General features: G+C 43.0%; 1 protein-coding gene across 1 annotated transcript in view; it reads left to right on the top strand.

Annotated features, from left to right (window-relative positions):
* ADAMTS19 (ADAM metallopeptidase with thrombospondin type 1 motif 19) overlaps positions 1-24,274 on the top strand; it is a 218,639-nt gene that overhangs the window by 40,730 nt on the left and 153,635 nt on the right. The window contains exons 3-4 of the mRNA XM_037064401.1: positions 17,746-17,911; positions 23,230-23,402. Of these exons, the coding sequence (XP_036920296.1) occupies positions 17,746-17,911; positions 23,230-23,402 (339 nt within the window). The remainder of the gene's footprint in view (positions 1-17,745; positions 17,912-23,229; positions 23,403-24,274) is intronic.

Raw genomic sequence — 24,274 nt, 5'->3', positions numbered from 1 at the left:
GAAGCTGCCGAGATCCTCTCTCCAACCCGTTTCTTTTCTGAGTCTGCAGATGTTGTCACTCTTCTCACGTGTTTATATGCATTTTCCATACATGTTTTAATAATTACGTTATTTACATCTACAAAACAGATAGCATTATTGTGTATTTTTAGTATTTGCATAAATAAGATCATACTGTACAAATTCTTCTAAAGCCTGTCTTTTAAAAACTCATGTCGTGTTCTTGAGATTTGTCCAAGTCGACGCCTGCAGCTCTTGTCGGCCCTTTAACCGGCAACGTTAATTTGGTTGAATGCCATGCAGTTAATGTATCCGTTCTCCTACTGATAGGTGGTCATCCCCTACTTTTTTACCTTTTGGAATTATAGGCAATATAATAATGATCTTTTTTGGAAGTCACACGTGCAAGAGTTTCTCTTGAGTATATAACAGTAAAGTTTGGTTTGCGGAGATGGACAGCATCATATTATTAAATGTGGTCAAATTGTTCATAACGGTGATTAAAATGTTTTATCTTCTTGCCAGCTGTGCACTTTCCCACATTTGTACCAGCAAACTCCTGTTATTCTCATACTATTATTTTTCTTTTATTCTTTACTCACATCTTAGTACTAATAGAAGGAATGAAGGACATGTATGGAAAGAATGAGCAATACTGTCAGACCACTAGACATAACTGACCCAGAGAATGTTGTGGCCCATGCGTGTGGGAGCCATCAGGACAGGTGGTGTGCCGGGCTGTTAAACTACCTAAACAAACTCGACGTGGCTGAAAACATAGCCGTGTGTTCTGTGGCAACAGTGGATTTCCTGGAAATCAGCAACAAAAGGACATCTGAAGTCAGCATAAGTTTGCAAATGAAACAATGTACTCAAAGTAATGCGTGGATCAAAGAAGAAATCACAACAGAACTAGAAAATATTTGGGAGTGAATAAAAATGAGGACACAGTATATCAAAACGTGGGATGCAGCTAAAGCTGTTCTTATGGGAAATTTTATAGCACTATTTCCATTAGGAAATCAGACAGGCCCAACTTAAATTAGAAAAAGAAGAGCAAATTAAATTCAAAATATATAGAAGAAAGGAATACATGTAAGGTCAGAAGTCAATAAAGTTAAAGAGTGGAGAAAAATAAAATTTTGGGAAAGAACAATAAAATCGATATCTCTCTGTCTAGATTGATCAAAGAAAAAGAAAACAAATGATCAATATTAGGAATGAAAGGGAGACATCAGTACAGTTTCTTTGGAATTAAAATAATAATAAGGGAATTCAAACTACTTTATTCCAAGAAGGTTTACAACATGAGGTGAAAGGGACCATTTCTTTGAAGATATGTGTTAATGAAATGACTTAAAACAACAACGCAGAACATCTGTGGAGCCAAAATTATAATATACTATACTTGAATTTATAATGAAAATTTCTGCCACAAAGTTCCAGGCCCAGATGGCTTCATTGGTGCATTTTTTTCAGACATCGAGTGATGAAGTGCAACAGATTCATATGAAGCCATCATTATCCTGCTATCAAAAACAGATAAGCCCGGCCGGTGTGGCTCAGTGGATTGAGTGTGGGCTTGCAAAGCAAAGGGTCACCGGTTCCATTCCCAGTCAGGGCACATGCCTGGGTTGCGGGCCAGGTCCCCTCTGGGGGGCACATGGGAGGCAACCACATACTGATGTTTCTGTCCCCCTCTCTCTCCTTTCCCTCTCTCTAAAAGTAAATAAATAAATTTTAAAAAAACAGATAAAGGTGTTGCAAAGCTGCAGTCTAATCCCACACAACGAACTAACTATTTTAACAAATATTAGCAAAGCAATGTCAACAGTAGATGAAAAGGGTGATACACCAAGACAAAGAGTTAGTCCCAAGAATACAGTAGTGCCCAACACCAAAGCTGTTCCCCAATGCCATTCACTGCAGGGCACATGCAAGTGGAGGGGAAAACTACGTAATGGCAAGAAATGCAGAAAAACAATCTGACAAGACTGAACGTTCGTTTTCTGATAAAAACTCAGCAAACGATGAAGAGAATATACCTAGCACAACCTGTCAGTAGGTGCCTCCAATAACACCATTGTTAATGTTATTGTTTTGTAAAAAATATTTTATTTATTTATTTTTAGAGCGGGGGAAGGGAAGGAGAAAGAGACGGAGAGAAACATCGATGTGAGGGAGAAGCACTGATCTGTTGCCTCTCCAATGCACCCATCTGGGGGACCAGACCTGCCACCCGGGCGTGGGCCCTAGGACCTTTCGCTTTGCGGGTTGACGCCCCACTGACTGAGCCACACTGGTCAGGGCCACATTACTCTTCATTGTGGAAGACTGCATGTTTCCCATCTATCACCAGGAGTAAGACACGATGTCCACTCTGACCTCTCGTAATCATCACTGCACTCGGGATCCTAGATGGCACCATCAGCGAAAACAAATGACTAAATAATTAAAAGTTTGCCCTGGCTGGCGTAGCTCAGTGGATTGAGTGTGGGCCTGTGAACCAGAGGATCGAGGTTCGATTCCCAGTCAGGGCACATCCCTGGGTTGCAGGCCAGGTCCCCAGTAGGGAACACATGGGAGGCAACCATACATTGATGTTTCTCTCCCTCTCTCCTTCCCTTCCCCTCTAAAGATAAATAAAACCTTTAAAAAAATAAAAAATAAAAGTTAAAGGCATGTAGGTAGAGCAAGAAGAAAGAAAATTGTCTTTATTTTCAGATAACATGATTATATATATAAAAATTCTAAGGAATCTATAAAATAACTATTAAAATGACAAGTGACAACAATTTAGAAAAAACTTTTCCAATGTTAACTTACATAGCAGGCGGATTAAAGTTTGAGGTGGCTAAAATAGTAACTTCTTTCTTAGATAACTATAACTCTGTAGTGATTTAGTTTTAATTATTTACTTTCAAGGTTTATTTTTTCTTCAAAGGGCTAGCCGGGCCCTGCCAAGATGTAGAGAAAAATATCAGTCAGCTTCAATAGCATGATGGTAATTTTTGAACATAATGCTAATTTACTGTAAAAATAAGAGTGCATTTCAATGATAAAATTAAAACTTACAGTTTTAAAGTTGTATAAATTGATAGATTTGTTTAAAAGTGTAGTAATTCAATAAAATTATTTTATTAATTTATGGCTTTGAGGCCTGTTTTAAAATTTAATACAAGTGTGTTTTATAACAAATATATGTATGTATAGTTTATAACCACATTAAGATAGGTTTGGCTCACCATTTTTCATAGTGTTTGATGCACTTGTAAATAAATGGTCAGATTTCTATTTATGACCTATTAGCATATATATGCTAATTAATGTAACTGAATTAAAAGTTTTGTGTTTTTCTTTTTGTATACATAAGATAACAAATAGATCAATCTTATTTTTTGGCACATGTACCGAATTCCAAACGGTCTCACGTTTTCTCAATGAAGTTTTCTCAGTCTGGAATAGTGAATCATGGTTTGCTGAAGTAATTCATCGCAGCGTGTCCCTAGGAATGGTCTGTGTCCTTTCTCATTAAGAGGCCAGTTCCGGAAAAACGTGTGAAGCAGTTTGCTCTGGCACGTGATGAATGAGTGGGAACCGTCATTCAGATTTATTCTTTGGGGAAGCTCTTCAATGAAACCTGAAGGGATTGAAACCCTTCTATGGTTTAGGAGTCTGCACGGAGCGTAAGTTGAATGAGTAAGTCACAGATGAGTTACCAGACTGGAGAGAAAGCACGAGGCAATGATAGCGCTCTGTACTGTGCCGGTGGCATGATTTTCAGGCCTCCGGGTTTTACTTACTTTCTATAAAAGACCCTATTAATAGTCATCGCAAAAGAAAGACACCAGGCCTTTAGGCCGATCCGAAAATCTAGAATAGAATTACCTAGAGATCAAGCACTTAAGGACTTTGTCAGGTAGAGTCCAGGAATGGTTTCATTTCTATGGAGATTTAGAGTCGTGTAAAGTGCTTCCGTGGATACCCTTTCATTTCATGGAAAGGAAAGTGCTGTTTGGACGGGAGGGAGTGCCTGCTTTAATTTCACTCTTAAAGCTGCCTTTGTCCCGGCTTCGCGCAGAGCCCGCCCCCGTTTTTATCTGCCGGGCATCCGCCCAGCTCCCTGGGCTGGAAAGTGAACCCCATTTGGTGTTATGTGAAAGAGTGGCATTTAAGGAATTAGTCCAAAGTAGAAAAGATCGTTTAAACTGTTACAAAGCCTCACTAGTGTGTGAAGACAGGGCTTTCAATGTTGCAGGGGGCCTGCTCAGCTTTATTTCAGAGTTTCGGGTTACCTCCCCAGTCTAGATAGTCCTTCTGACATCATTTTCATTGAAGGCAACATTTATCGGGCGCCTGATATGAAAAGTAAAGTGTGATTTATAAATTTAAAACAGCTTGTGACTCTTCTCATCTTGCAGCTCACGGTTAGAAGAAAAAGAAAAGCAGTGTGGCAGAGGTTGGAGGGGAGGGTTACTCAGAGATTCTGTCTTCCACTGTTCTCCGGTTTGCGTCTGGTTTGGCGTGTCAACCTGGACGATCCCATTGGTAACCACAGTGACCTCACCTCGGCAGCACGGGGTGGGCGCTCAGTGCGGTTCCTGGGAGGGGGCCGCTGCTGGCCATGTCATTTTTCAAAGGGCCCTTAACCTTTTCTTTCTCAACTCTGCCCTCTCAAATCTTCCTTTTTATCTTTTATGAGCATATGATCAGAACCAGTGGCTCTTAATTTTCTGGGTGGATGAACAATGTAATTATAATTTCCTGAGGTAATTTTTTCTGAAGTGCTTTCTTTGTAGGAAGCGTATTTTGAACGATGTAAGTACCTCGCAAGTGTCCCTCTTTTGTGGTTGGGCCTCCGCACTGTTTTTGAAGTACGGTACACAGTGTCTGTTCTCACACTGAGGTGGACGAGGACTTTTTACAGATTAAATGGCTTATTTCTCAGCAGCCGTTACCAGCAAGGAGGAAGATAACTCTGCCGAGGCAACATGACCTGCTCAGGTGCCCCAGGCCCCCCTGCGGTAGCAGACACCAACTTTGGTCTTCCAGTGGCACCCCTTTGCCTTTCCTTTATACCTCAGGTTTCTTCTGGTTGTTTGGCTTGAATTGTAAGAGACTGTCAATATGTGGATGTCTGACCTACCGTAAAAAGCAATTTCATACACTACAACCAGAAAAAAGCCATACCCAACACAAAAAACTCCACTTCGAAAATGTTCATTTTACATGCAGCTAAAAGTGTAGTTATTTTTTTAAAGTTCAATGCTGAGTTTGAGGGGAAAGAAACTTAGTCATTAATGTTTGAAAATGAAGGGCCAGAGCAAACAGCTTACTTTTGGGGGTGCCCTTGGCTCCTTTAAATGAGAAGCAGAGACGCAGGCGCCGGAGTGTGTGGGTTTGAACCCGATCTCCCCTCTTACCACGCTGCTCGGTGTGCAGTGTCAGACGTTTCACCTAACCTGTCGGCTCCTCTGTCTCTTCACCTTCTCAGGTTCAGCAGGTGACGTACACCAGCATTTGGCAACACTGTAAGAACTATAAATGTGTTTGTTAAACAAACTGGAGATGAGAAATGGAGTTAGAATATGTTTTGGTCAGTGCATTAAATAAGTTTCTAAATCTTTCACAGCGCTACCCATTAGGTTGAAATTAATGAAATGAATGTAGAATATTGAATTAGGTTAACATATGTAACAATTTATCCATGTGCAGTTTGCCCATTTGTTTAAATGTACAAATTGTTCAAATAGGTCGGAGAGGAAGTGAGGACCACTGATTTCCCTTTGCATTCAAGAAATGTCTGTTGGTTGAATGCAGTTTCCTCACCACCCTTCTTTCCCAACATTCCTTTCAAATGTTTAGTGCAAAAACGCCATTCGGAAGCATCTCCGAAAGGACCCTGACACTGCCCCACCGAAGTACCGATAAGTGACTTCCGGGGCCAAGTGATTCAAGTAACTGTAAAATGCATTCCCACAAAGATGATGGTGGGTTTGCTTCATTTCCTGTAGCCTTCAGTTTCCTGTATGTCCTTCAAAACTTGCGGCAGAATGTGTAGGGCACAGAAGTGAGGAGAGACTGTGCGTGGGTAGCCTAGGAGCAAGCTAAGTGCCTCCCAGGGTAAGAGTAAGGTCAGGATATCGTGTGAAAGGCTAATGCAGCGCACGTCTCCTGCGCTGACTCTACCAAGTCAAATAAAAATTCATGAAAATACTTAGTTTCAAAGTTGCAAAAGATAAACACTGGCTGAAAGGGAATGAAGTTCAGGTAGGTAACAAGATACGAGAATCCCTGATTCTTCAGCTAAAAATCTGCGGGTTCTGGGGAAGAGGTGTCGTTTCTTCCCAGACTGCTGAGAGAATTTGCAGCGGGAGCACTGAACTGCTAGTACTTCTTTTTTAAAAAGCGTATATTTTATACCTGTCTCATTCTTGTAGACCAGCAAAGGCACACTGATGTGTGGCAAGAATTTTTAAAACATGCAACACCTAACTGTTTAGTTGGGGGGCAGGGACCTCATTTCCCTTAGATTGTCCAATAAGCAAGTGACGGCAGCCAGCGCACCAGTAGCCGTCCTGTGTGACCGAATCAAAATTATACCTATTTTGGTCAGATCTGCAAAAAATACGTTTTGGCGCATCACCGAATTTTAGTAATTAGTTTATGTGCGCCGTGAGATGAGAAAGGTTGGAAATAGCTGTTGTAGACGGATCCACACAGAGGTTGTTTAGGTTTTGAGAAACAGTGTGCACTGCTGGTCTCTTATTTGCCCTTTTCCTTGTGACCGTGTACAAGCGTTGCCTTTTGGTGACACTGCTGAGGCCTTGTTTATGCGCGTCTCAGTCTAAGACAGAGGTTTTCAACCTACTTTTTCCCTCCCTTGAAGACGTGGGTACTGATTTTACAGGGAGGGACAGGGAGGGAGAAAGAGAGGGAGACATTGATATGAGAGAGAAACGTCGATTGGTTGCCTCTTTCGTGTGCCCCGACCAGGGATCCAACCTGCAACCCAGGCGGGTGCCCTGACCAGAATCGAACGGGCAACCTTGGGTTATGAGGCAATTCTCCAACCAGGTGAGCCACACGGGCCAAGGCTCAGACTTTTTCAACTTTGCCTATTCAATAATTTACTTACTCTCTGAGATGAGAACATCGCTATGATTCTAATTCGGTCTGCAAGTGCTCAGAACCTGTAAGTAGTTGCTAATTTATTGGATGATGAAGTCAATATCAAAAAATATTTCTAATATCTTGGCTGCATCTAACAATAGAAAACTTACAAGAATAAAGGAGAAGTCTTGGTTTAAATAAAACTTTGGATGGAATAGATTGGCTTTACTCTTATACTTTATTACAACTAAGAAGACAGAAGGGAAAATTATGCATGTGTTATTTTATATCACAAGGATCACACCCCAGGTACCTTTCTGGTCATGGTGGGTTGCTCTCAAATATTTTATTTTCCTTCTAAACCATAGGGATTCCACTCATTAATATTAAAGTTGCACCATCCATGTGTCATGTGATGAATTTTGAGGTGAGATGTTTTCCCTTCTTCTTTTGAAATGAATTTTGCATTTATCAATAATGAAAGAAGGAACTGAATGGTAGTTGTATCTACTTTCTCCTTGGATAATAAAAATGAGTGCCTATGATTCAGAATTGTTTGTTAATTGCCAAGGATAAAAGGTGCTTTCACTCGGGGCTGCTGAACAGGTGCCCTCACCTTCCTTCACCATCAGCAGCTGGGCGTAGCTGATGGTGCCCACCCCCGTGATGCACGAGCGTGTCTCTGTCACTGGCCAGCACGGACCCCCAACTCTCTGACTGCTCCCTTAAGGCAACTTTATGGATTCTTCCTCTTCTCTGAACCTTGTTTATACTGGTGTCATCTAGTGCTCAGTCATGGGCTTTCTCTTCTTCTCTGTCTACACTTATTTGGTGACTTTATCCAGTTTCATGGCCTAAATGCCAAGTAATTGCCAGTGACTCCAAAATATCAAGCTCTAGTTCAGACTTCTCTGTTGAACTGACATTGCAACCTACTTGACCTTGCAACATGAGGTCTAACAGATCCATCAAAGTCAAGTTCCAACAGAACGGATCCTCCCCCACCCACCCTGCTCTCCCTTCATTGCCCATCATCTTACTGACGGTCAGCCGTAGAGTTCCATTTGGCAAGGGTCAGACGTCATTCTGGGGTTCTGAATTCCTCTCTTTCAAACTGCATGTTCAAATATTGTATATTCTGTTTGCTATACCTTCAAAATTCATCCTGAATCTGGCCAGTTCCATTACCATGAATACTGCCCTGGCTGAGTCGTCAGTTACCTCTTACCTGAATTATTTCAGTAGTTTTCACCCCCACTCTGTGGTCTGTCCTCAGTGCATCTGCCACCATGGGCCCTTTAAGGCAGGTCGAAGCACGGTCATCGCGGTATTTGTGACTGCCAGACATACACAGTGAGAATGGAAACCATGAATGCAAAAGATGCGCACATCTTCAATGCAGTGGTTTTCTTTGAGCCATATAAGCAGGAACTTGGTTTTGGGAAGGTGTGGAGGTCCACTTCCAGTGCATCAATGAATTGTGTTTTGAAAAATGATCTACAGAATATAAGTGTTAACATTTGTTAAATACTGGGGGTGGATTACTAGGCACCCTGTTATCCTGTGTGTTTCTTAAGGTTTGAACTATTTCCTAATACAGAATGATCAGGAATAATAAGTGAAAATACTTTCCCTCTTGCCATCCTACACCAGTCCGTACCAGGGTCTTAATGAGTTACTTTTTTTACAGTCTCTTATTTCAACTCATCCTGTGTGATAAAGACATTTTTTTGAACATTCATTTCCATACTTGAACATCAAAGAAAATCAAACCTAAGAATGACGTTTATAAACTGGAGAACATCTACGTGAAATGAAAACATGGAAGAAGGGTAGGGAACCCACTTCACATTGGGAGCGGTTACAGACCCTGGGCCCGTACAGAGAGGCCAGGGGCACATTTGTCATCTGTCTGAGACGTGAGAAGGTGCCTAGGATGCAGAGGCAGGGCCCGTGGTGTGAAGCGGTGACGAAGACCCTTTGGAGCTCTTACGGCGATGTGTGTGTGAGTTGTTGCCACCGTCCAGGAGAGGTCTGGATCGCTTCAGAGTGGAGATCACTCAGTGAGTGATTGAAATGCATAAACAGGACCTGAAATATTTACAAGGGCTGTTGACGAATGATTTCTTCTCTGGGTGGAACTTGCAACAAACTGACCCCGAATTTCTTGTTCGGATATACTCTTGCTTGTAAATGTCTTTCTTAAAATGCGACGCGTGGACCTGGTATTGCTGTTGGGTGTGGGATGTGTGGAGTGCATGGGGTTTCCTGGTTTATATCAGATTATTTCAGCTCCTTAGATTTATGACCCCCCGGGGTAGCCTCTTATAAATCAGCCCGAGGGGACACTAGCTTTCTGGGCACCTGTGCGCACTGAGGAGACACGTGTGAACGAGGCTGCAGAAAAGTTTGGGGGAAAGGCTGTGTGTTTCTTCAGCTCTCCCGAGTCACACGTTTGCATTTGGGGATCTTGTGGTTAAGAAACAGAGCACGTGAAAAAGAGCTTTGTTGGTACAAGATCGGCTGCTCCCTTTAAGGGGGGGAAATGCCAGTGTAACTTACCACATGTTACTTATTGCCGTTCAGAATGGGGGTAGGAGAGAGTATTTGAATTACCCACAGGTCCTGAATGGAAGACAGCAACACGTTCTGCTGACGGGGGCGCAAAAGGGACAGAAGACTCAAAATCTACAGTTAGTACACTCCTTAATTATCATCAAAGATACTTAAGATTGCTTTGAAATGACTGTTTTGTGCCCTGGTGTATTTCCTCAATCGAGCACGTCGCTGAGTGATTAGCACTCAGCGAATATTGTCGAGTAAATTAACTGTCTTCATTTGACCTTTCATTGAACCCGGAAAATCAGTTCCAGCACATTTTCCGTGGCTCTCAGTACCAGGGCCATGGTCCTTGAGTCGTTTGCTCCACTAATCTTGTTTCCATGGAGAAGTGCATTTGTGTCTCCTCTCTAGGGGTATGTAGGAGGTTGGCAACCTCTCTGTTGATTGTGAGGTCACCCGAAAGGCCTGGCAGGGATGAGTCCTTTCCCAAATTGCAGCTGTGCGGCTCCCTCGCTGGTCTCTCTTGGTTCCACGGCGGCGCGTAACTGGGCTGGAACCGCCTGGACAAGTGTGGCCCATGCTCACCGCACGGTGAATGGCTCTGAAATGTCACTGAGCAGCTGACCCTTTAACAAGCAGAGGTACAACTGAGTGTGCACCCACTCATGGAGTGCTGGGGTGGGCAGCAAGCTGGACACCCCCTTTAAAAATTATACATATGTCAGGCAAAGTTAGTCGATAAGTTTAAATTCTTCTTATGTGTCTACAGAATGGAACAAAAGTTGGTCGTGTTGTAATGACTTTTGAGAGCCCTGACTGGCCCAGTCGGGGCAATGCTCCTTTGCTCAGTGTTTGCTGTTGAACTTGGCAGAGGCACGAGTCTGTGCGTTTGATCACCTGGCGTTAGACCACTGAAGTTTTCACCTGAGCCGAGTGGCTTAGACCTGGCAGTGGCTTTTGCAAAGGGCAGTGAATGAGAGGTTTTTCTCAAGGCCACTTCTACAAAGAGTTAATTCTGAGTTGTAAAAAGTCGGTGACCTAGCTCCTACTTTTCCTTTAACCTCACCAGCCGTCCCTCCTCAGTCGCCGATTCCTTCTCCATTTCTCAGTGTTCGTGTCCTCAGAGTTTGGTCTTAGTGCCTTTTCTCTTCTTTCTCTACACTCTCTGGGTAACGCCACTCACTGCTTGGATTGAAAAATTACGTTGGCAGCTCCCCAATGGAAGTCTCTAGCTCAAAATCCTTCACTAAGCTCCATACCCTAACTATCTACTTGGTTGCCCCACTTGGATGTTTCACCAATAATACATCAGAAACTTTGATTCTTTGTCCCTCAAAGCTGTTTCATCCTCAGTGTCTGGCACTTGTATTGCAATCGCAGACATCTCTCCGCTTCTTAGTGCTTAAGTCCGAGACTCCGGAGTCATCCTTAATTCTTACGTGACTGTCCCTCCGTGCCCCAACATCCAAACCACTAACAAATGTGAGTGGTTGCCCTGTCGTGTGTATGAGAATCCAAAATTAACATCAAATGCACTTAGCTCTTCTGTACATCCTCAGTTCGGCCACCACGTGTTGCTTCCTTGGCCTCGCCATCATGACCTTGTTCTTGAACTATTGTAACTAACTGGCCTCCTCGTAATCTCTACACTTATCTCCCTGTAATCTGTTCTCCAAAAAGAACAAGAATGACTTCCTTCAAAATGTGTATGAAATTATGCCTTTCACTGGCAGTTGAAATGAAAAGGTCTCGCGATCTTCAGAGTTCTACGTGAGTTGTGCACTGCCGACCCCTCTGTTCTTCCTTTTTTGCTGCTGTGATTATTTGCATGTGATTCTGGCCTCTGCCTCCGTCTCCGTGTCACTTCTTTAACGGTGACTCATTCGGAGGCCGTCCTTACGGACAGACTGCACACCGATGCCCCATTGCCTATGGCTTTAATGACTGCAGTTGCCTCCGGGCACATCTCTTGTCCCCCACTTCATCCTCTCTTAATTAAAGTGTGATCTAAGGGATCCATGTACGTTGTGTGACAAGTCAGCACTTAGTACAAAAACTGCAATGGAAAAAAGGAGTGCTCCAGCCCCCTCCCCTCTGCCCTTGCTTTCTGCCTGCTGGGAGCCATTGCATTTCTTTGGGTGCTTGCCTGGCCTCTATATTGCTAAGTACTGTAGTTATATTATTCATTCTTTGTTTTTTATTTTTAAAATATGTTGAACTGTGATATAGACACATGGAACACAAACATACTTTATTATAAATAAATTTATGATTTCTTAAGGATAGTTGTCTGAATCCCTGGTGTTTTGCCATCTTCTCCCCTAATGTATAAGGTTCATAAAGACAGAGATTAAATCAGACGAAGTCTGTCTTCATCTTTGAAGTCCTGTTGTCCTGTGTACGGCCTTCCAGAAGGCACTCAGTGGGAGCATGCGCAGTGAACTTTAGGTCATCGTCAAGAAGAGGCGATGGGACATAACAGCTTTTGAGGACACTGGCTGATAAACTTAGAAACAGATTTAAAGTGGAATTTGCTCCCTATCTATCAACTGGCTTTCTGTGTATTTATAGAACCCATAGGCATTCCAAGGGATTAATTTTAAAACCATTATAAGCAACAAGAGTTTACAGTAAATGGGTCTACGAGAGCAAATAAAAGTCATAGCTTTTCTTGATATGAGTAAAAATTAGACTGCAAACTGAGAAATGAGATCACCATCATGATAACCAAAAGATCAATCATTTTGGATAAGTAAACGTCAGGATGGAGCGTTCATTTTCCATTTTACCAGTTCTTACCACCTCCTTTTCACTTCTTTAGCACAGGACATCTCTTACTCTCTGGCTTGTGATGCTGTTTATCTGTAATGTAGATAAAAAGGAACATTTTGAAGTTGTTTTAAATCCATGTCTCTGTCAGATGTCGGAGAAAAGCTAGAGGGCAATGGTTTTCAAGAAAATGGGAGAGGAAGCGCATTTCTTCATTTGCAGGAGCAGGCCCCGTTCCGTGTAGTTAATCTGCAGCTGAAATAAGACTGTGGAAAGCCCGTGAACACAGGGGACCATCGCGCACAGCCCGTCGTAAAATCTGTACTCAGTGTTCCAGAGAGACAGCTGGTCTGACTGCCAAGGGGCGGTTTCATCGGGATCGACTTTGGATGTGACTCAAACTAGGCACTGGGCTGTGGAGCGCCCTGGGCTCCTTTCTAATGCCCATTTCCCAGGTGCCCCTCAGTGTCAGCTGGACTAGCCTTCCCTTCAGCTCTGGGCCTCTGTTTCTCCCTCTGCCTGGGATGTTCTCCCCCCACGTCTGGCCAGACCACCTCCCAGACCCCACATCTCTGCTCCAGTGTCCCCTTACCTCAAGTGGTAGCTAAACTTTGTCATGGCCGTGGTGTCGATCCCCACGGGCATGCAGGGGAAACGTAGACAGGACCGAGTCTGGAGCAGGGTGCCAGCACAAGACCGCAGGGTAGATGCAGTGCGGAAGGCGTGTGTGCAAAGAACGCACAAATGTATGAGAAGTGACCCCCACTTATAGTAACATTGCAAATGACATGTTTGAATAAAGCATAAGACAAACTTATAGTATAATTAATGTCTAGCCTATGTGATGTTTACATTCAAAGTACATAGAACTGCATTTACTTAATGAGATAGACATTCTAACGTTACCGTACAAGAAAGCACTTAAGAACATAAAGGCAAATTTGTATAGACATTCAGATCATGTAGAGCATCAGACAAATATTTGTCTAAAGTGTTTTTACAAGCATATGCCGATGCCAGATTTCTCAGCAGCTTTTCTCACTGTCATTCAGAAATAAAATGCCTGTGCTGCGTCCAGAACCTCGCTCGTCCTCTGATTGGTCTTATCGTTGGATGGTAGGTGACTGGTCCTCAGAATGTCAGAAGGCCGACTTTTGCCTTCCTGTCCAGAACTTGGTCATTTGGTGTTTCTGGTTATGTGGGTTCACTTCTTTTTCTGGCTACATTTCTCCAGTTCTCTTCATGAGCTGTTTGGGCGAATGCACCCCCTCTTCGCCCGCAGTGCCAGGGCCCCTTCTCCCAGGGAGCAGCCTCGCCACAGCCCAACCCAAATCCTCAAGACTCTTCTTGGATCCTGAAGTCATAATGATCCAGCACCTTCTGCACGTCCCTTTGCACTAATGGTATTTCATTCTTGTGACGTGCTACCTATTTTTTAAAAATTGGGTATTCTCAAAGACTCTCAAAATACACAGTTTGAGCCTCAGATAAAATACCTTCAGCCCGTCTGGTGAAAGTTTAGTGAGAAGACTAAGGTTCTGAAAAAGAAAGACAATCACAAGAAAGGAATGTGGGAGAATGAAGAGAGGAGAGGGTGCAGGGGCAGGCGGAAAGAAGGTGAAGAAATGAGCAAAGGCCACACGTGCGTGCCTCACGGAAGCAGGCAACCGTGTGGGGATGGCCAGAGGGTGGGGCGGGAGCGGGGGCTGGGTGGGAGTGGGCAAAGCTGAGTGGGGGGGAGAGGGTCGTCTGTAACAGTGTCAACAATAAAAATCAAGTTAAGAAAGAGAAAACTTAAGATACGCACAGTAGTGCTTAACTCTGTGAGCAGGAAATGAGGCCGGGAAAGGGAGGCGGGTAACCTAGTAGGGGTGGGAACAAGAATAGAGAGAGTGCGTGTTGCTCTCTAATTTTCTAGGGGTTTTTTTCTAGTCATGCTTACATTAGAGCATTAGAATCTGTTTCTCTGTTGAATAGACCATGGCTCATTTAAATTCAAACAAATGAGGCACTGACATTTGCTGAATTGAAGAAATGGTATGTAAACATGCGTGCACATCGGCCCTATGAAATGCTGTGCTGCGACGGGAAGCTGGTGGCGGCATCAGTGCACCTGTACGAAGCTCCACATTCACCGCTGTTTTAGAAAGACACAAAGACAGCTAAGCCGAGAAATGGCTGGTACCATTTTCACGTAAGCTATGGTGCATGCGTGCAATACCGAAATTGTTGCTGAATTGTCAAATCAAAGAACACCAGTCTGTGACAAGAGAACAAATACTACCCTGTGCGGAAACACGCAAGATGACAGAGAAAGGCAGGGGATAGCTGTGAGACTTGACTGCATTTCCAAATATGCATGGAAAATGTCAGACTGAAAGACCTGAAAAGGGCAACTGGAGGACAAGCACTCATATAGTCCACACTTGTTTTAGACAGCGAATTGTGTCATGGTAAGTCACACAATCTTTACTTTCCTTCTAAAACTGCAAGGGCAGTGTTCGCCCTCAAAGCGGGTGTTGCCTGGTGGTGGGTGGCGGAACACGGTGCTCCTGCACAGAAAGGTCGATCCGGGTTCGTGTTCGTTCATGGTCCAAGAGGTGCAGGACAGGAAACACACACATTGCTGGTGGGAAAAGTAAGCCCTGTGTGGAGACCCAGAAAACCTCAAGATTCTCTGCGATTCTTCTTTAATATGAGTCATTATCTTGGAAGAGAGCGACCCAGCCAGAGCAGGTCCCCGGTGCAGGAGAGCATTCCGGCCGGACAGAAGCGCTTCCCTGGCGAGAGGGCACCCAGGACTTGTGCCGCGAGTGCCCCGGACTGACCTGGGCCTGGCACGCGTGGTCGGACCGCGAATTCATCCTCAACGAGTGAGTCACCGTCTGTCGTTACTCCAGCGTTTTTTCCCTTGTTAGAAGTGGCCTTCCCCTTTGGGAAATGTCTGCAGATAACATCCTGAGACAACAGATAACTACGTTGTGAAGAGCTGTCTAAATGTAAACAAAAATAACCCATTTATTTCAGACAATATTTCATACACTGATACGTGCACACAAAGGAATAAACTTTGATTGTTGGGGCTCTGTTCTGCAGTCCACACTCAAATGTTTGGGTGCTTATATTTGTTATGGTTATATTTATTAATAAAGTAAAAGTTATGGTGAACATTTATTGATTGGTTGCCTAATATCAGATTCTGTGATAAAAGCATCACATACACTTTTCAAAAAGGGATCTTGACCAACCGACCCTCTGAAGCTGCTGTGGCAACAACACTGAAAATTGTCGTAGTTGCAGGTCTAGTAACTCAGCCTTCAACCCAGAACTTGTTCTTGGAGTCATTAAGTTTTATATGATAATATGCAATGAAACTTTATAGGGCTTGTTGCTATAAATCTCACTCTACTTATAATGAGTTGAAAGAACTATCAGATTGCAAATTTATGACTTAACTTCTGCAAGATGAGTGTATTTATCTGAGATGTTCAAACTGAGCACCGTGGTAATTATTATTTTAGCCGTCAGCCACCCTGTCCATTATATTGGTGATCTTGACACTGCCTGGACTTCAGAAACACACTACTACGTAAGAAGAGTAACATTCTTCTGTATATTCACAATGAGATCAGTGTCACCTAGCGTGAGACCCTCCATCCATGTGCCAATGGACTGCATCTTTTAAGATTCGTATTTCAATTTGTACGTATTTTGATTCTCCTTTTTCTGCTCAGATTAGGAGAAAAAAATTGGGGCTTCATAGAGTTACTTTAAAATTCAAGCTAGTTTTATATTTGAGAGAATGAGAACATATATGGGAAATAAAAGAACTCGTCAGAACTCGTATTAAAATTATATCAAAAAATCACCCCAATATATACATATCTTTAAAAAATCTTTAGAGTGCATTTTTTTTTTTTGGTTATCCCCATCCCCAAATGAGGTGCATGAGAGAGAGAGGGAGGAGGAGACTGGGAGAGAAGGAGGGAAAGGGGGAGAGACAGCAGGGGACCGATAGAAGAAGTGGAACTCTCATGCTAGGACTTGAGAATTTTATTCATGATATAAAAAACTTAATAAAGTGACACCGATGAGGGTTTCTAGGTTTATTACTAAGGTGTCTTGTCAAATGAGGCAGCATGCTGGCAACCACCTGGCCTCTTTGTACACGAGACTCAATAAACACCTAGAGTGAAAGGAAAGGCCTCCTCTATGCCTCTGAGGAAGACACACGTTCTGGTTAACAGAGTTTTATTTTTTCTTAATGTTCGGCTCTGGAGCATTACTGTCTGAAGAGGTCATTATTTCATTATGATGCTAGGTACATTGTAGATCAAATTAAAAGGCACTGCCCATAATTTTCATATAATTAGTGTAAAACAGAAGTATAAACTTTGACATTAACAGATTGGATATGAATAATGCAAGTTCTAAGAGATTATTTCCTCAAAACATATTTACTGAAGAGCTAACAGAATCATTCAACATATTTCTGTATACTACAGTAGAGTGAAACATGGAAAAGATTGAGCCATTTGTTCTTCCAGGTAGAATATTTTCTTGGTCATAATGCAAATGAATACTCTAGAAAAGCAAGGAAAAAAATGACTAGGTTCTGCAGCCCGATGAGAGGATATCTGCTTGTTCTAAGTTCTTCTGATCGATCACAACCACACTCTGCCCTGTCTGGACCTCCGCCCCCAGCTGGTGGACTTTGAAGACGTGGCATCGTATGAAATGAAACTTGTTTCTGTGAAATAAAGAAAGTCACACTTGATGTTTCCGTCATCTATTGTTCACAGGTGTTCAAAATGCTTCGTAGAAGGCTTTAAGAATATTTTGTGTAATAACGTTCATGCTTTGTCTCCTCCGTTTGCTTTGATGGGTTCCATGACTTGACTTTGTTAAGTAACGACTGTCAGGAGGCTGGACTGTGTGGCGGGTGCAGTTAAAACTGCGATGGTCTCGTATGTGCTCTGTGTGGGAGTGAGCCTGTGGGTCTCCCAAAGCGAGCCTTTAATTAAGTTCCCGAATTTTGCCTCTGCGTCTGTGGCTGGCACCCAGCCTCCCACCCACACAGGCTCAGACGCACTAAGTGCAGTTTATGCTAGTGCAATAAAGTACATAAAGATGAAGTAATAAAATGGGAAGACAGTTGCTTTATGATGCGGTTGCTAAAATAGCTTCACTAGAAGAATGTGTGCGCATCTGTGAAAGAAAGTAGTGTGTGAGCAGGAGAACCCAGCGAGTAATTTATTCAAATGGTGTTTCTTACACATCTTTTTATGTTATTTATTCCAGATGGGATTCATTCAGCTCAATGAGGACTTCATATTTATTGAACCGCTCAATGACACAATGGCCATAACGGGTCACCCACATCGTGTCTACAGGCAGAAAAGGGCCGTGGGGGAGAAAGTCACAGAGAAGCCCACCCCCCACAGCCAGTACTGTGGTGTCCTTTCAGGTAATGCCGTCTGAAAGATTCCACTCAACACGCAATGGGAGATGGATCCTTCAAAAGTCCTATCCATCCCTCCAACCAACCGTCCGTCTGTCCAACTATCCATCCCTCCATTCACCCACCCATTCATTTGCCAGCTTTATCTTTTTTGTTTCAGCCAGCAACAGTTGAATATATCTATTTTCAGTTTGTCTTCTAGTTTTCAGGGGAGTACCACATTTTAATATCAAGAAATGTGAACTCGAAAGGGCTTCTGAGACTAATATATGACTTGCCCCCCACACCTCTCCTGGGTCGTGCAGTTCCTCATGGGGTTTGGGTCACCTCCCTGGACTGGAAATGACACGATACGGGGAGCAGCCGTATCGGGGAGCTCGAGGCCTTCATGTGGTCCACCTCTCTTGGAACATCCTAGCTACCTCTTTCCTTGGACCAGAAGCATCTGTTACTCTTTCTTTTTTATTTATCTTTAGAGGGGAAGGGAAGGAGGGAGAGAAATATCAATGTATGGTTGCCTTTCATGTGTCCCCTCCTGGGAACTGGCCTGCAACCCAGGCATGTGCCCTGACTGGGAATGGAACCGCGATTACATACATCTTTATGAATAAATGTTTTCAATTTATTCATGCTCAACTCACTGAGCTAGCCCAGCCAGGGCCTTTTCTTTCTTCTTTACGTTGACCCAAGTAAAACCCATCTTGGAGGTTCAAATGATCAGAGAAGTAGGAAGAAGAGTAAACATTTATTTCTTTGAATTTTATTCTCAGTATCAACATGCCTTAAATCTGGCGGTTTCAGCGGCACATACACATTGCCAATAATCAAATCCTCATCTCTGTCTGCCAGCTCTTCACAGAAGTGAGATGGTGGGCATACTGTGCACCCCTGACTTCCACAGGAACTGTGGCATTGGCAAGAACGGTAGGGGAAATGAATGGTTTTTCTTACGGAGGTAGGACCCGGAAGTCATAGCCAATGTCTGGAAGAGAATGAATTTCCCTAGGACAAATGTGTAGACATCTAAACAGACCCCTCACTGGGTGTTCACTGATACGAGATTAGAAACTGAGGAACGAGGAATGATTTGAAGAGTTTTTGGTGCAAAGACTTTAAAGGTTGGCATGCAGATTTACAATTAGGTGTTAGCATAGTTAGTGACAAGACATTAGGGCTCAAGTTGGTCACAGTTTTGAGGCCGATTTAGAGAAATGAATTATGATAATACTCTCTCACAGAGGCGATGGGTTGTTCATCTCATCCCTGTCTGAGGTGTTTGGATTCAGAAAGAATTATAAGATGTTTCTGTTTTGATATATTCATCCTATCTATTTTCTTCTGTGAAAGGTTACGATTTCAGTCTATAGGGGAGTCACCTTCAAAACTCACAATCAAATCAATTTTAAAACGGCACATTACCCTTGTCTGGTCTAAGAATTATAGACACCAGAGAGATAAGACAGCTGAATGGAGGTCATAGCATTGTGAACAAACAAAAGAAAGGTCTTCGTACTGTGAAATGACAATGGTGCCCACAACTGGAATCGCGACCACTTAAGGAGACAGCCCTCCACGAGCTTTACTGAAAACCGGCGCCGCACAGCCCTTGAGTCGCAGTGGGTTCGGCTGTACTGCGCATGCCCGCGCACACCGATGACCCAGGCAGTCTTTGCGTGCCATTGTGCAAAGAGGAAAGGTTTCTAAAAAGACTCTTCATTTCGATGGATTTATAAATTGTGAGTGCATGCTTCATATTTGGCAAACATCTCTCATGAAGCTGTGGTCATTTTTTTGCGAGGCACAACTGTCATACACGAATTTATCTATTTGGGTCAGGCACTCACACGCGGGGAGTGCTGGGCTGTCTTCAGTTGGATATTTGCCAAGCTGACCTATTTTCAGTAGCTTTTGAAGGGCCTAGAATTTTAAAAATTATTTTAAGTGAACAGTTTATTAAATAAACTGCTTCATTTACTTATACTGCTATGTCCAATTGTAGCCCTACTTAGTTCAGGCTGATGTAGTCACATTCTAAACACATGATTCAAGTTTGAATAATGTTGCAATGTTTGCCCTTGCACCATGGAAACATAACGTTTTCTTGTATTCAACTGAGTCTTTGTGCTAGTTCCCTTCAGCATGTTAATGCCTTTAGGTATGTTATGTTTATATGTATTTATTATATGAACATCTTTTCAAAACAGGGACTTCATACTCTAGGTCCCTGACTTCGTTGTGTTCTTCTACTAGAAGATGGTCTAGAGAAGAGCAGGGTGTGTGAGGTTGAGGCTCAGAGGTCCTGGGTTCAAGTCCCATTCCAGCTGCAAACTCTTCTTCAGTCCCTTAAACTTTTGAAGCTTAGCTTCATTCTTTGCAGCATGAATACATCCCGTCACCTCACGGGGATGTAGAGCTAAATGACATAACTCTTACTCGAAAGAGGTGGCCAATGTATTGTTTTGGACACACTAGTAAATGAGTCATTGTGAGTAGTTTGATAAGAACTGTGATGGACTCAGTTCACAGGGTCCCAGGCTTCTGCTGTTGGGTGAAACGTCTCTATACCACGGGGGAGGAGGGAACCCAGCATGCCCTCAGGGACGTGGACTCTGGGCTCAGAAGTGGACTCGGGCCAGACTGCCTGTGCTCGAGTCCTTGCACTACTGCTTCCCAGCTTTACAACTTTGGAAAGCTTAACTTTGTCTCTCAGAAGCTCCATTTATAATACACAGAATGGGGAGATGGATCCCCGAAGCTCAGGGTGGTTGTCAGAATTAAATGAGATTATGTGAGCTGATGAAAAACGCGTGTGAGGTTTTTAGTGCATGTCGTTGTTGGGGAAAGTGTTTTGGCAGAAGGAACAGCGGCATCCACTTGGGGGGAGCTGCAGCCAAAAGTCTGCCCCCTGGTGAGGAGCCACAGCCCTGGTGAGGTGTCCTCGGCTGGTGGGGGGCGGGGTGCTGGTGTGCTGGGGGAAGGACTTTATCTGGAAGGCCCATGCGGTTTTGGAGACTTTAAGCAAGCAAGCGACATTATAGTCGTACACATTCCTTGATGCTTTAGTATAAATTATGAGTAAGTGTAGGACTCAGGCCACTCCTGGAATTGTGTCCACACGCCGCCCACACCCATTGGGCAGATTTTTGTCAGTACGTGCAGGGTACCAAGGAAGTCGTATGCTGAGCACCGCTGAACACGCATTTTAAAATTGCTTCTCTGACTGGACATCAGTTCTGTCGTTTTTGTACCTGCCTGTGGGTGGGAAGAGGTCTGAGGGCTTAGGAGAGGAAGAGTGAGCTGAGTGTGGCTGATGCAGACAATGAAGTCTTTAGAGGAAGTGACTCAATGAAAAGATGACGTTGACGTGCAGGAGTTTCACACGGGCAACTCATGTGATGGCGCCCACCTCAAGGCTGAGATTCTGAAGAACTGAGACCGTCCCAAGTAGCGGATTTAAATATAACTCCCGAACACAGCTGCTGCACACCAGCAACTGGGGCCCGGCAGCTGGGTGTCCCATTCCTGGCAATACAGGAGACAGACGTTTCCATCTCTGCCTCACGGTCTGTGTCCCGCTCTTGCTACAGTTCTGCAGCTCCTCATTTTGTAACTCTCTCTGATTTCATTTCCACTCTCTGTTTCTTACATCTCTCTTCCATGGGCCTGGGTTCTTCCACATGTCTGCCCCTAAATGACAGCGTTTCCTGGAACTTCCTCCTTTTCTTTCTCACTCCGCATGCTTTTCTGGGGTGATAGAGCCCAAATCCCACCTGCTCTTCTGCAATTGGCTTGTTGTGTGCAGCCTCATCTTTAGGGGCTCATCCATAGTTTTGCACTTTGCAGGAGTTGGCTTATTTTTATTGCTTTTATTTCGTTGTATGAATAGGCCAGAATTTCTTTATCCCTTGTACTGTTGATGGTTATTTGAACTATCGAGAATAGTGCTGCCCTGAACAATTTGTACGTTTGATTTGCATGCATTTCTGGTGGGTGTGTATTTTAGATCTTTGATCGTCAGACATGCGAGTGCTCGACCTTAATGGAGACTGCCAGTCAGATTTTCAAGATGTTTACCCTAATTTAAGCTCCCAGCATGTATGTGTGTGGGACTTCCAGTTCTTGTCCTCACATTCTGGTTGACACTTAATATAATCATCTCTTTATTTCGGCCATTCTGGGGATTTTAATTAATTTAATTTATTGTGATTTTAACTTGTATGTCCCCGAAGATTAATGTGATCGAGCATCTTCTCATATGCTTCTCGTTAGCCCTTTGGATATCCTAGTTGTGAGAAAATCACTGTTCAAGCCCTTTGCCAGTTTTCCAATTGGTTTATCTGTCATTGATTTAGAGTAGCTTTTACTTCTTTATTATGGAAAAACATTGTAAATATCTTCTCCCACTTGGTGGCATGTTTTTCATTATGATAATGGCATGTTTTAATAAGCAGAAATATTATATTTTATGTACTTAAATTTATAAATATGTTTATTTGTGGTTACTGCTCTTATTTGGCCCAGTTTGAAGACTCTTTGTTCCCCTATGTCGCCAACTTCTATATGGTCCTGATGGAAGGCAGAACCAAATCCTTCGTAATCCACGCATAATGTTTTTGTAATTAAGGGCACCTGCCTAAAATTAGGATGTGTGGTGAGGTCACTCCAGGCACTTCTTGCAAGTAGACCTTTATTTTGTTACTGGTTTCAAAAAGAAAATCATGGTGTTTTTTAATTTATCGAGTTATTTTATTTATAGAGGTTTTGACTAACGTGACTTCTCATAAGCCATCAACAACTCTGGAAAGTATGTGTTAGTATTATTCATTCTGCCGATGAGGAAATGAAGGCTGCCGTAGCAATGTTCGTTTCCCAAATGGCAGAGCTAATGAATGGTAATGGTCCCTCCCGCTGACTTCCAAATGGATACTCCCACACCGGGTGCCCTTTGGGGTTCTGCTTGTAAAGGCAACTTATTTGGGTTTGCTCCCCATTGTATCGTCGTTGCTTGTTGGTATTCAATAAATATATCTTTAAATATTTTATTTATTTATCTTTAGAGGAGAAGGGAAGGAGAGAGGAAGAGAAATATCAATGTATGGTTGCCTCTCTCGTGCGTCCCCTGCTGGAAACTGGTCTGCAACCCAGGCATGTGCCCTGACTGGGAATCGAACCGTGGTTGTTTGGTTTGCAGGCCTGCGCTCAATCCATTAAGCTACACCAGCCAGGGCTCAATAAATATTTTTAACATTATTGAATAAACAGAATTTCTTTCGTTTACTTTGCCAAGATGGAGGCACATTGGAAAATTCATTTCTCTGTTGCAGATAAAGGAAGACCTAGATCTAAAAAAATAGCAGAGAGTGGAAGAGGGAAACGGTATTCATACAAATTACCTCGGGAATACAACATAGAGACGGTAGTGGTTGCGGACCCGGCGACGGTCTCCCATCATGGAGCAGACGCGGCCAGGAGATTCATTCTAACCGTCCTAAATATGGTAGGCAGACTTTAAAGTGTGCTTGGAATTTTTTCAAGAAAGCTCTAAGGAAGAAATGTGTGAGTATAATGAAGTTCTTAAAAAAAAATTAACTCATTACTGTTCCTTCTTTTACTGACATCAGTAAAAAAAACCCTTTAGGTTTACCAAGTTGATCTGTTTCAGGAAAGATATCAAAATAATAATTCACATCATTTAGTAAAAAAATAAAAAACTTTTTATTTCTTTCTATGTGGCAAAATCCTCTATTTTTCTTTCCTCTTTTTTTTTGCTCTCTTCTTTTTATTTTCAATTATAAAAGGCTATTTGTTGAAATTGGCAGAAATGTTATATTGGTTTGTATGCATGGCCCCACATAATTCCACTCTGGATTATGAGGCAGAACAAAAACAGAGCTTGGTAATCCACTGAGTTCTTATATAGGTCGTAACATTGGGCATTCTATATGATACTATTTGATAAGTAAGACCTAACAGCCAGTAGCTAAATTTTGAGCCAGCCGAATCGTATGTAGCTAACTGCAGTTGGCCACTTCTGGACTGCAGAAGTTAGCCTGTGCCCAGGCTCTCCTGGCTGCTTCCTACCCAGTGAATGCTTTGGCGTCATTGCGTCATCATTTGGGTAAACCTCCCTGAAGGCAGAATTAGAAGGTTGTGGTGAAGAGTGTTTCTTAAGAGAGAATAAACATAAATAAAAACCAAAGACGAATGTCCATTTATAATTCCGGCTTCCACAGAAAGCAGAGTAAGTACCACTAATTCAAGGATAGATGTGTTCTGTTTTTGTAAAATTCCCATTTTCCTCTTTTTTTTGTTATTATTTGGCTTGTTCCCCCTGCAAACAGATTTTCCCTCACTTCAGTCCTTTGTGTG

This window comes from Sturnira hondurensis, unplaced genomic scaffold, assembly GCF_014824575.4.
Source record: "Sturnira hondurensis isolate 20B ecotype Veracruz unplaced genomic scaffold, ASM1482457v3 Scaffold0015262, whole genome shotgun sequence".
NCBI classification, from domain to species: domain Eukaryota; kingdom Metazoa; phylum Chordata; class Mammalia; order Chiroptera; family Phyllostomidae; genus Sturnira; species Sturnira hondurensis.
This window is presented reverse-complemented; position numbering and strand designations above follow the sequence as displayed.